The 13,072-nt window shown below is 37.9% G+C and overlaps 1 protein-coding gene across 2 annotated transcripts in view; it reads right to left on the bottom strand.

The window, feature by feature from the left end:
- The window catches only part of SLC36A4 (solute carrier family 36 member 4), a 54,849-nt gene that overhangs the window by 18,942 nt on the left and 22,835 nt on the right, over positions 1 to 13,072 (bottom strand). For both annotated transcript variants that reach the window (XM_059186725.1, XM_059186735.1), the window contains 3 exons: positions 12,727 to 12,811; positions 7,564 to 7,791; positions 5,496 to 5,594 (listed from right to left, as the gene is read on the bottom strand). In XM_059186725.1, the coding sequence (XP_059042708.1) occupies positions 5,496 to 5,594; positions 7,564 to 7,791; positions 12,727 to 12,811 (412 nt within the window). The remainder of the gene's footprint in view (positions 1 to 5,495; positions 5,595 to 7,563; positions 7,792 to 12,726; positions 12,812 to 13,072) is intronic.

Raw genomic sequence — 13,072 nt, 5'->3', positions numbered from 1 at the left:
ATTTTGTTGCTCATGTTGTTCCAGCTTTGGTCATTGAGAATGCCATCAGATTGCTTCCTGTATTCCTTTGCATGCCTCCGTTCTTTCGGTTTTTTGCTTGTTTTCTTTTCAGCATTTACATACTTTCTAGAACTACAAGATACTCCAGACTCATCTTGAATGTCCTTGTTTCAGCCCTAGAATCAGACGTTTCTCCAAAGAACTTGGGTTCTTTTGCTGTAAAGTGGTACTTAGAAGTCAAGATCAGGGTGCTGGGTGTGCCCGTAGCTACTGTGTAACTCTCAGCTGATGTGATAGGAAATACGTGTGTGCACACTATCCCAGCTATACTCATGTCTGTAATTGCTTCTACAGCTAGCCACCTGTAGCTACTGTCTGTCAATGCAGTGAGATGAAAAAGTTATTTTTATTATGTGCAGGGGAAAAAAAAAACCTTGAAAGAAAAGAAAGAAAGGCTAATTGAAGAGTTAAGTTTTTTAGGCAAATCTTCAGAGGTTTTGGCCAAATGATTTGACCATACAGTTAAAGATACTAAGAAATAGGAGCAGCAAGAGAAAAACAGCAGCAGCAAGCACACTTACAATGTGCGAGGGGTTCTTCTTTTTTAATTAAGTTAAAATAGTCATATAACATTAGTTTCAGGTGTAAACATAAGAATTTGGTTTTATATACACTGCAAAGTAATCACCACAATAAGTCTAGTTACTATCCATCACCATACAAAATTACAAATTTTTCTTCTGTAATGAGAACTTTAAAGATTTATTCTCTTGGCAATTTTTAAATATGCAATAAAGTATTATTGCCTGAAGTTACCATGAGAAATGGGCAAACCTTTAGTTCGACTCACCAACTAAAAAGGAGATAGGGCTCAAATAAATAAAATCAGAAATGAAAGAGAAGTTACAACTGATACTACAGAAACACGGAGTTTCATAAGAGACTACTGCGGATAATTAGATACCAAAAAATTGAGGAACTTGGAAGAGATGGACAATTCCTTGAAATATACAATCTTCCAGGACTGAATCATGAAGAAATAGAAAATCAGAACACTAAGATTACTAGTAAGGAGATTAAATTTAAAAAAACTTCTAACATAAGTCCAGGACCAGGTGACTTCACAAGCAAATTCTACCAAAATTCAAATAATATTTAAATACCTCCTCTTTCCAGATACCTCCAGAAAACCGAAGAGGAGGAACAATTTCAAATTAACTTACAAGGGCAGCATTACCCTGATACCAAAACCAGACAAGGGCACGGAAGAAGAAGAACAAGAAGGAGAAGAACAAGAGGAAGAAGAGGGGCGCCTGGGTGGCTCAGTGGGCTAAAGCTTCTGCCTTTGGCTCAGGTCATGATCTTGGGGGCCTGGGATCGAGCCCCGCATTGGGCTCTCTGCTCAGCAGTGAGCCTGCTTTCCATTCTCTCTCTGCCTGCCTCTCTGCCTACTTGTGATCTCTGTCTGTCAAATAAACAAATAAAATCTTTAAAAGAAGAAGAAGAAGAAGGAAGGAAGGAAAGAAGGAAGGAAGGAAGAAAAGGGAGGGAATTATAAGCAATATTCCTGATGAACACAGGTGCAAAAATCCTCAACAAAATATTAGCAAACCAAATTCAACAATACATTAAAAGGATCATATATCATGATCAAGTGGGATTTATTCCAGGGATGCAAGAATGGGTCAGGATCTACAGATGAATTAACATGATACACCAAATTAACAAAATAAAGTTTAAAAATTGTATGATCATCTCAATAGATGCAGAAAAAAACACTTAGAAAATTCAGTATCTGTTCATGATAAAAACACTCGAAGTTTATATACAGGGAACATTACTCAACAAAACAAAGCCTTTTAAAACAGGCTCACAGCTAGCATTAATTCAACAATGAAAAGTTGAGAGCTTCTCCTCTATGATCAGGAACAAGTCAAGGACGCCCATTCTCGCATTTTTATTCAGGTTAAGTGCTCCTTTAATTCCAAATGATAACCTTGCTAGATACAGTATTCTTGGTTCAAAGTTTTGTTGTATTTTTTTTTTCCTTTCAGTACTTTGAATATATCATGCTACCCCCTTCTGATTTTTCTGGTGAAAAATCAGCTAATAGCGTTAAGAGGGTTCCCCTGTATGAAACAAGTTGCTTTTCTCCTGCTGGCTTTAAGATTCCCTCTTTGATTATGTATCTCTGTGTGGATCTCTTTGGGTTCATCTTATCTGGAACTGCCAGTTGAACTGGGTGACTCTTTCCTTCCCCAGGTTAGGGAATTTACAAGCCATTATTTCTTTATTATTTTTTGGCATCTTTTTCCCTCTCCTCCTTCTAGGATCCCTATACTGCAAATGCTATGTTGCCTGGTGTTACCCCAGAGGTCCCTTACGCTCTCTTTACTTTCTCAAATTTTTTTTTCTTTCTGCTGCTCTGTTTGAGTGAGCTCCACTGTCCTGTGTTCGAGGTCACTGATCAGTCCTGCTTCATCTGGTCTGCTTCTGAACCCCTCTAGTGTATTTCCAGTTCAGTAATTGTTTGTATTCTTCAGCTTTATGACTTCTGTTTGGTACTTACTTTTCTTTTGCTTTTCTGAAGAACATCCATTGTTCTCCCAGGTTTCAGGAGCATCTTTATGGCCATGACTTTGAACTCTTTAACAGGTAGATGACTTATCTCCATCTCACTAAGGTCTTTTTCTGAAGTTTTGTCTTGCTCCTTCATTTGGAACATATTCCTACACCTTGTTTTTCTTAACTCTCTGTGTTTGTTTCTATGTATTAGCTGAAACAGCTGCATCTCCCAGTCTTGAAGGAGTGACCTTGTATAGGAGACGAACTCTATCATTCAACCTTGCCCTAGCTCTTGGTTGTCTCTTGGACCTTTGTGATTATCTAAGTAGCCTAATTTATTCTTGATAAATTTCAGTTGTTGAAGGTGTGCCAAGGCCTGCCAGTGTTCCAGTGTAGGGATTTAAGTCAGTACCAAGTTTCAGGATGATGGAACTCAGATCCTCAGGAAGTAGCTTTTAAAGTATGGAAAGACACAGTCCTATGGTACTTTGTAAATCCTGCTGGCCTCTAGACCAGAAGATCTGGAGGGGTCTGCTGGAAGGACAGTTGCAAATTCAAGGCTTCAGATAGAAGCCCCTTTCTGGGGGGTACCAGCAAGCTGTAGCAAGACCAGAGGGCACAAGATGGTATTTCCCTGTTTACATTCCCTGAGAGCATTTCCACAGCCTCAAGATATGTGACAAACCTAAAGCCTATCCCTCGGGTTAAAGCTTCTGCACCAGCAAATAGGCCTTTTTCACTGGCCGACTTGTGGTGCATTTCAGTCTGCTGTCTGTGTAGTGCCCTCAGTGTGGCAGGCTGCCAAGAACTTTCTTTCCCATTGTTCAAGTCTCATGGGGCTCTGGCACACAAACCCTCCTACACCCCAGAGCCAGGTGATCAAGGGGCATCCCCAGTGTGGACTACACTCGCCCACAGCTTTATTTAGTAAGGAAGGGCAAGGACACTGGGGGCAGGGCACGGCCACCAGTGTTAGAAAGGCAGCAGGAAACTGCTGTGTTTGTGAGTGTCCACCTGGACAACCATGAGAGAGGGGGGAACCACGGATAGGGTGCTCGCCAGTGCCTCCATCCCTGGGGAAAGTCCCAGCTTGTCCCTGCCCCTCCAGCAGATGCTTTTAGACCAGCAAATGAATCCCCTTCACATAGAGTCTAGGTTCCTTTCAAACTGCAGCTTTCATGCCAGTTTCTGAGTCCATATACAAGTCCTTCAGAAGGAGTTTCTCAGATCCCAACAGCCCTTTGGATCCTTTGAATGTAAGCCTAGTTGGGGGCTTATCTCTCGAGGGCAGGTTTGAAGGGCTGGGATGCCTGATGTGGGGGCACAAAGCCCTTGCTCAGGGAAAAGCTCCAGGCCTATAAGATCCCTCCCTGTATTGGGTCGCTGCAGCAGGGGCAGAGTTTCTGGTGAGAACATATCTCTGTCTCCCCCATCCAGATGGTGCCTCCTCCATCCGTCTTGAGGTGGACCTTTTACTCCTTTGCTGTGGAGCAGCTGTTCAGCTAGTTTCCAGGTCCTTCTCAGAGGCCATTATTCCACATGTAGTTTTAGTTGTAGTGTGTCCATGGGAGAAAGGGAGTTCAGGCTCTTCCCTTCTTGCCATCCTGGACCACCCCCTGCCAGGGATTTTTCCAGATGCTTTGCAGGCAGCACCTCATGTAATCCTCACAATAGCCCTATACCACAATAACTCCAGTAGCAGCTCTACTTCTTAGGTAAGTTAGATCCATATGGAAATATTAACTAGTTAATAGGAGAGAGAACCATCTGGATGTTCTGGAGATAATCCAGACCTAAAATAAGGGACTATGGTTAAGAATGGTGCCAGCACAGCTAGCACCATGTAGGCTCCCTCTGGGGCAAGAAGCACTGTGGGTGTTTTAAATGTAATTTCATTTATGGGGAACTATGAAAGAAAAATAAACATGCCTTGATTACCAATGGAATGGGGGGAAACGGACAAAGTGAAATGAAACGTTCCAATGTTTCAAGCTTGAGTGACTGAAAGTAAAACTAAGAGAAATAGAGAAATGAGAAAGTGAAGCTAGCTTTGGATTAAGAAAGTCTATGTCAGCTTCAGAGCTGTCGAACTTGAGATGTTAAAGGACAACTTAACTAGGTACGTCCAATAGTTAACTAGAACTTACTGGTTAAAGATGGAAACGAAAATCTGCAGTTATGTCTGTAACCGTCATAAACAGAACTGTAAGAATTCGTGAGAATTCTCTAAAGAAGAATTAAGAGAGAGCAAGAACCCAAGTAAAATGGTATAAAACTGTCTTCTAGGTCGTATTTCATCTGTGGTTCATATAGGTATGTGTAAGTGTTTTCCCTCCCGTACTAAACCATTAGACATGGAGAGAGCAGAGAGTGATATTTTATCTTCCCCAAATGTATACATTCCAGGCTTTAAATAAACTGGAAGCATCTTAAATGGAAATACTTAATATCTGAGGATCCTCAGGGTGCTTGTATTTCTTGGTAGTAGCTTTATGATAACATCATTTCTCAAAACAAACATGATATGTATAAATCTAAAGGGAGAATTTATATTTGATTCTTCTATGTAATGGCAACTTTGTAACAATTTCAATTCCCTTAAAATCATCTAGTCTATAAAATGTGATGCTTGGGCTCTTTCTGAATAATTTGGTCTTGGCAGATGAGATAGAAGACAGATAAAACAAAATTGGCCATGAATTGAATTTTGAAGCTGGGTGATGCTGACAAGAAAGTTCATCTACTATTCTCTATTTTGTCTTAGGCTTGAAATTTTCCATAATAAAGTGTTAAAAATCTAAACTGAACTATAATTCAAATATAAGCTACCAAACTACAAAACAAAAAAGAAAAAATGCATTTTTTAATGTAGTTTGACTACATAAATCTTTGTGTTGCCTTAAAAATAATAATAAAGAGTAAATCCTTACCACTCCTATGCCTTCAAAAGCAAACACAGCAGTACCAAAAAAGAGTGGGTATTTTTTCCAACCAGCCACTATTGGAAGGTTGTGGGGACTTGGCATATTCTAGAGAAAGAAAACAAAATAAGAGAAGTTAACGTCTTTACTTATTTTAAATTCTTTAAAATAAAGAGCAAAATCATATACTTCTGAGTTTTACAACAGCAAATGTATGTTATAAAAGTGAGTAATTCTTTCAATAAACACTTTAAGCATCCTATGTTAAATGTAGCCAAGCTGTTAGGACTTCACTGCCAAAAGCCATTATTTCCCTCATGCCCACACATTCCATCTGGGCTAAACGCTTCTGATTACCTGCTGCTACCTTCAAGTCCCGGGCTCTTCACTCCAGGTATGGCTCCTGGCATGACAGGAAATACACAAGCATCCTCAGTCTGAACTGAGAGCCACGGTGTCAAACCCCACTCACGGTGTCCAATGAAATCCATTTTCTACTTTGTTTCCATTGCTCTTTCAGTCTCCGAGGTACCTGCTCCTAACTTTGGCTTTTTTACATCATAACTCTGCTGCTTCCTAGTACAGGTCTCCTCCTGGTCTCTGTGTCTTAAACTTTACCTTGACAGTTCTCATTACCCTCATTATTTGTACATATTCCTTGACTTTGGCTTTGATTACTTGGTCTTGACGCATAGCCTCGTTCCAACTTTCACTATCTGGAAACTCACAAATGCACATCTTGTTCAAGAGCTCTGGTTCCACAATGGCTCTATTTTCCAGCTACACCTAGACTGGTTCTCACTCTGCCCTAGCTAACTGGAAGTGGGATTCAAGACAAAGGAAACAGGATGAAAAAAGAAACTGAAGTGTGAATGCACATGGATAATCTGGGAAATAAAGAGGTCTAGAACATCTGAAGCACAGGGAGACATGTTTGCTATAGTGATAATACATGATGGAAAACACAAGCTATGGTCAAAGTGAAAAGGGTAGTAAGTGTCTGAGTCATTTGATAACATCAACAGTTACTCAAGGCTCACACTGTTCCCTCTACCCAAGGAGCCTCCTTTTCTGCTCCGCTGACTCTTACAAGCTCAGCTAAGGATTCATGAACTATGGAAAGCCTTCTGAGACCTTCCGGCCTGTCCCCTTCCACTCTTATGTACAGTAAGAAAATGTCGACAGATTTTGGAATTTGGTGGGGGAGGCAGGTATGAAACAGAGTTTGTAATAAACTGCCAGTGGAGGTTTTAGAACAACTGCAGCAATAATATACAAAATGGGTTGGATGAGAAAAGAAGAGAACAGGAATGCTTGACCTTTTCTGAGTCACTGGCCCCTTTTGAGAAATGAAAGCTATACAGTGCTCAGTAGAAGAATGCATATATACATAAACATTAGATCTTGCAAATATTTTGACTGCATCTGCAGATCCCCTGAATCCCATCAATCAAAAAAAAAATTTTTTTTAAGGAATACTTCTTTTATGGTTGGGCTCCCCAGACAATGGACAATGAAATCAACCGAGGTCTTCTGATTAAGAAGTTACAGACTAGGGCAATGGCAGTGAACGGACTAGGGCAGTGGCAGTGAACTGAGATGGTAGCAGCAAATAAAGGAAAATTAAAAAATAAAATAAATAGGAAAATAAAAGCAAATAAAAGAAAATTTAAAAATTATATCTATACTCCATCTGGAAGCTGGTTCAAATCTTAAAAGAGTAAACAAAACAGTTCTGAGGTCTTTGTTTCATGTTGCACTGTGTATTGAGGCATGATCTTAAATCTCACAGCTTCCTAGGGTGGGTATTACTCTTTTCTGCAGCAAAGTCATAAAGCCCAGAAGCATATTTACCAAAATCTAAAACCAGACCTGAACACTAAGCCTGTGCTCTATGGCACACACCTTTCAAGCTGATCAGTATCCCCCAACCAGAGACCAAAGTTGACTCAAAGTTGATCGGTATGCCACATAACGAGGCAGGGGTCTTTACGTACCACTGCTTTCACCTCCAAAGTAAACAAAGAATTTACTTATTAAGAAACACATACGACAGTTAAAAACATATTATACTTACCCTAATGACATACTGATAAATTATCACAAGGCTGACAGCCATGGAAATGTTGGCAAGGAATGAAAGCACAAACAGATTCTTTAGCTCACGAATGAAGACCAAAAGAATTATGAATGGTAGAAAGCAAAGCATATATATCCTTAGGTCAATACTTCTTCTCTCGCAAGGGTTTGAAGAATTGGTACTGTTCAAAAGAAATACTTTACTCTCCAGGAATCCTTCATGAACCTATATAGCATTACCAGGAGAATAAGAAAGAGGGGGGGGAAATTCCATCAACTTATAAATAAAAAAAAATAAAGAAAATTATTATCTATATACTCTATGTTAAATTCCTTTATGATTAGTCAAATATTTACCTTTTTCAAGATAGTCTAGCTTCTTAGAAATATATATTTATCAAGCTTAAGGATAATTAAATAGGATAATCTTCTTTGCAAAATAACTTCTTTTATCATACTGTAAAAAGAAGGTTCACTAGAAAATGATGAGGATGAATTTACTAATTTATTTTGAAGCTTTGTACTCATGATCCCTGCAAAGGTTCAATTTGTTTTTGAGATAATCAAAAGTGGATGCATACTTGTTAAGAATGACCATATCCTGGGGCACCTGGGTAGCTCAGTGGGTTAAAGCCTCTACCTTAGGCTCAGGTCATGATCCCAGGGTCCTGGGATCGAGCCCCGCATTGGGCTCTCTGCTCAGCGGGGAGCCTGCTTCCTCCTCTCTCTCTGCCTGCCTCTCTGCCTACTTGTGATCTGTCAAATAAATAAATAAAAATCTTTAAAAAAAAAAAATGACCATATCCTACTACAACTTATTTTCTTCAGAGGAGGAAGCAAGCTCTAAGTTCCTCTAGGAAATGTACAGTTGTCAAGATAAAGTTTAGAAATCATAGTCTAACTTTAAAACTGTTTTATAAAACAACTGTTTATAAATTATCATCACTATCAAAAAATACTTAATAAGAATCCACTAAATTCATTGATGGCCATGTGTTAGATATAGGTAAATTTCTGCTAGAGCAATACACTTCAATAAATCAGTTTTACCTTAAAATTTATTCAGCCATTTCTATAAACCAACATTTAGTGTTCAAGAGAGATATAATAACTTATAGTTTATATATATTAAAAATGGTCTCTTATCCAATTAATTCTGTGATCCAATTTACTAAACTAGAAATGAAATTATAAAGGATTTTAAAAACATTCTTAAAAACTCACAGCAGAGGCAGACAATATTGTAATTTAAATACTAGTGAAAATCTACTTGCCCCCAAACACTGTACCCCCTCCCCACTGAACACATGAACGTGATCAAGTCTCCAGATACATCAATTTTTAAGAACCACAGCCTACAGTAATAACAGGAAGCAGTTTTTGAGGACTGAACTAACGTGGTACACAACATCTCATCTCATCCTCAAAACAACTCTGAGGTGGGTTTTAAGAAAACAGATTTAAGGAGGGTTAAAAAAGCTTACGTAGTATCAAGTCAGTAAGTGGTAGTTCTAGGATTCCAGCCCAGGCATGAGACTAGAATTCAGCTTGTGACAACTGCATGCTTTAACTGGACTAAATATCCCCATTGCAGAGGGGGCCCTGCCCAAGGAGCCGCCTGGCCTCTACTCTGACATCCCTCTCTCTAAATATACTAAGTATTAAGAGGCCTGCAGGTCAGAAGTTTAGAACAAAAATTATAGTATGACTAACAATTCAAGTGTTTATTTTAATTTTATATTTACAACTTATGAAAAGCAATGTTTAGTGTATACATCATCTTAAACTGCAGGGACTATATTTACGAGTTTAAACTAAATAGGCAACTTGTAACTCACACAGTGCTAACAAACTCTCAGGTTACATCAGAAACCACTTAAACTGCACACCTCATATTTATCTTGTGACTGGTCATCACAACTTTCTATTTTATATTTTACAATTTGAAATAAAAGATTGGTAATTCACGTTACTTGGTTTTAAGATTATAAATTTTTTGTTGACTCAATTTTCCCAATTGCAAATTTATTTATAGCCAAATGCTTCTGTATCTAAGAAGTACTGCCCATAATCAGATTAGATAATGATCAAAATTAAGCTCTAACAAGGATACCTGGCAAGAGAAAATCAGTTACATAACCAATTTTAAAAAGGGTAGTTTGAATGGTGAGATGGTTGAGAATATGAAATTAATTCTATCACAAATATCTCATAATAATTTAGTATTCTTTGGCAGAAAGACAGTTATAAAAATTGTCAGGATTAAAAAATAAAATAAAGTGTAGATACATACCCAGAGCAAGATTCAGGTAAACATTTGAGTCCTTTGATGCCCTCTAGAGACAGATATTGGCTATCTAATAGGACTTCCTATGATCTCACATGTTTACCAAAATGCAAAACACTGAAATAAATATTATAAAATAAAATTACTAAATTCAGTTGTTTCCATTTAAAGCTTAAATTTACTAACATCTACTACTTATGAGTTTTCAATGATTCAGTAATCTAATGGTTAGAATTCCAAAAGTAGATTATGTTCTTCAGCAAAGCGAAAATAAATGCAGAACTAAAGACCCTGTATTTCTAAACTACTTCACATTTTGCAAAGGCTTTCACAAACTTTTTGTCAGCTGAGCCTCATGGTAAGTTTAGGAGGAACAATGGGAGATTTTGTTGCTATTCCCATTTTACAAGTAAGGAAACTAAGGCTTGACCAAGGATAAGGGGATCTTGACCCATGTGTGACTTAAAACTGAGAGTAGGGATTTGAATTTGGACCTTCTGTCTCTGAAGTCCATGGTCTTAGGTTAACATTATGTATTTTTTCTGTTAGTGTAATATCCTTTCCCCATTCTTCATGCCCATATATACTATTTTTATCCTTCTGAAATTCTCTAGAGTATCTTAGAGTAAGAACAGAAAGGAGCTACCCACAATGGGCTAGAATCCTGGAGGCACTACCCATCCTTCCCCCTCCCTCCCCCCAATGCTCATAATGACTTAATGGGACTAAAAACAGCCCTGCGGCAGTTACAGAGCAGGAGGTTCCCTGTATGTACTCCCATCTCCCTGTATGGCAACTAAACCCCCACTTCTCTGATTTGATAAAATATTGCATCTTTGTTTTTATGTGGATTAATGCAGTAATAAACTTAAGAGTTTTAAACTGTAAGAGTAGTAGACGGTAAGGTGGAACCACCAGCGTGTCTACTGCTGGAGACTGCCGTCAGATGCGGGCTTCTCTGAAGCGTCTGTCTCAGGGACCATCTGTCCGCTCTGCTAAGGCGAGGGGTTCACTATTGCTTTCAAAACCTCTCTCAAGTCTGAGCATCTTTTTCCATGTTGCTTTTTATGCCTCAAAAGGACTTTTGTCCTTCTATCTACAGTAGGCAATTTCCTTCCTCCTAGAAAGTCACTTTTTCTACCTGGTCTGCTTAGAATATGTGCAAATGATTTACATTCTTCCAGTCAACTTTGGAAGCAACTGATTCTATTCTGCAGGAAAACGTCACCAGCCCTAAGCTTACAGACATCTATTCTGTCATACTGCACGCACACACAGCTAAAATCAGACATGATCCTGTCCAGTGACGGGTGGCAGCTGGGTCACAGACCTAGGTCTCAGCTTGAGTCACACGACTTAGGGCACACTGCCCATGCTTTGTGAGAGTCAATTTACGCATTCAAAAAACGAGCATTGTACATTACAGAGTAGTTGTAAAGACTAAATGAAAAAATGTCATACTTTATTAACATAAAATTATAAGGCATTATTAGCATTATCCATAAATTCAAATCAAGCTTTTTGGAAGCTCTCTTGGGAAATATTAGAAAAGACACATTATTGCCAAGTTGCACAATCCTAAAAAGGGATCATTTCCCTTGTATTCCACATAAATGACTGGTAAAATGATGTGTCTTATCAGTTCTTAATACCAGATAGCCTCTTGACTGAGTTAATAGTCCAAAGAATAAGCAACTTGTGGAATTAAACACTTGTAAATCAAAAGCACATCAACTGTAACAAGCAATGCTAATGAAAGCATTGACTCTCTTATTTATAAAGAAAGGCTGACTCAATGAGCCTTTCCAATATTAAAAATCTAAGCTAGAGGCTTTAGCAAATTATGTCCCATACACCAAATCCAGTCTGCCACCTAATTTTGTAAATATGATTTTATTGGAATATTACAGTTTATATTTGTTTATATATTATTGTCTATGGCTAAGCTGAGAAGACCATATGGCCTGTGAAACTGAAAATAATTACTATCTGGCCCTTTCCAGAAAAAGTGTGCCATCCCTGCTCTAACTACAAAATGAAGCATATTTTATACTTGAAAAAGTAAGCCAAATATATACTTATATCGCTACATACAGACTCTTTAGAAAACATATTTACATCATCATTTTGCATTAAAATGCCTACAAGTTCTACATACTACTATGTAAGATGTCTACTACTGCAAAATGCACGCGTGGACAGTTAATGAACGTTATTGATGAAAATAATGATTAAAGAAGAACAGGGCATAATGTACTAGTTACAAGCTAGAGCGCATAAGGAAATGTGTTTCGGCATTGTTTGGATAGAGGAGCTTTTTTTATTTCAGTGCTTTGCATGTTTGTTCAAATTGACAGTCAGTCTCTACCAAGACTGCAAACCACTTGCTTGTAAAGCAAATCCTTAAAGTATGGAGACAATTTCAGAACACTGCACATTTTTGGATGTAGTATCTTTCCAGATAATAGCAGTAACTACTAGATTTTAGTAATACCCACTTTTTACTTTACTTTTTAGGTTACTGACTAAAGCCTTATATATTTATTTATGAAAAAGCAATATGCTCCCCAATATGCTCCCCAAACATCTGTGTTTCTGCTAAATTTCAGGTATCTAAGAGTCAGTTAAATTATGTCCAGTTCAGATCTAACAGAACAAACACTACTGATACATAATGGCAAGAAAAGTAAAATCAACAACAGTAGTAGAAAATCCAGCTTACAAAAAAGGAGACGAAAGGAAAATTTATAAAGGAACATGGCTTATGAAAGGAACACATTTCTGTGTTCAACCAGGGCTTACTCAGAGGAGATCTGATGCCATAACTATAGAAGTGGGAGAAACTGATCTCAATAGCTGGAGGAAAATACTTACTTGTTTTACATTTTCAGCCAAGAAGACAATATAAACACTACAGAATCCCAGCTGTGTTATCACCAGAAAAAAGTCAACCACACTCCTGAAAAGAGATACCCACAAATAAGATCACTAAGAGCTGCTGATACATCAATATATTTTTCTCTTTTTAAACTATTTTAAAACATTTTGTTACAGCTTACATTCTTTTCACTTCCTTCAAATAAGAAATAAACAAAATATGTATTTTTCTACAAACGGCACACATTTATAATCGGTAGGTCACTAGAATTATTATTGAGCAAAAAGATGTTCCATTAAGTTAAAAGGTGAAAATTTCCCTATCATTTATTTCTGAAATTCA

This window comes from Mustela lutreola, chromosome 1 (genome assembly GCF_030435805.1).
Source record: "Mustela lutreola isolate mMusLut2 chromosome 1, mMusLut2.pri, whole genome shotgun sequence".
NCBI lineage: Eukaryota > Metazoa > Chordata > Mammalia > Carnivora > Mustelidae > Mustela > Mustela lutreola.
The sequence above is the reverse complement of the archived record's forward strand: the minus strand, read 5'-3'. Positions and strand labels throughout refer to the sequence as shown.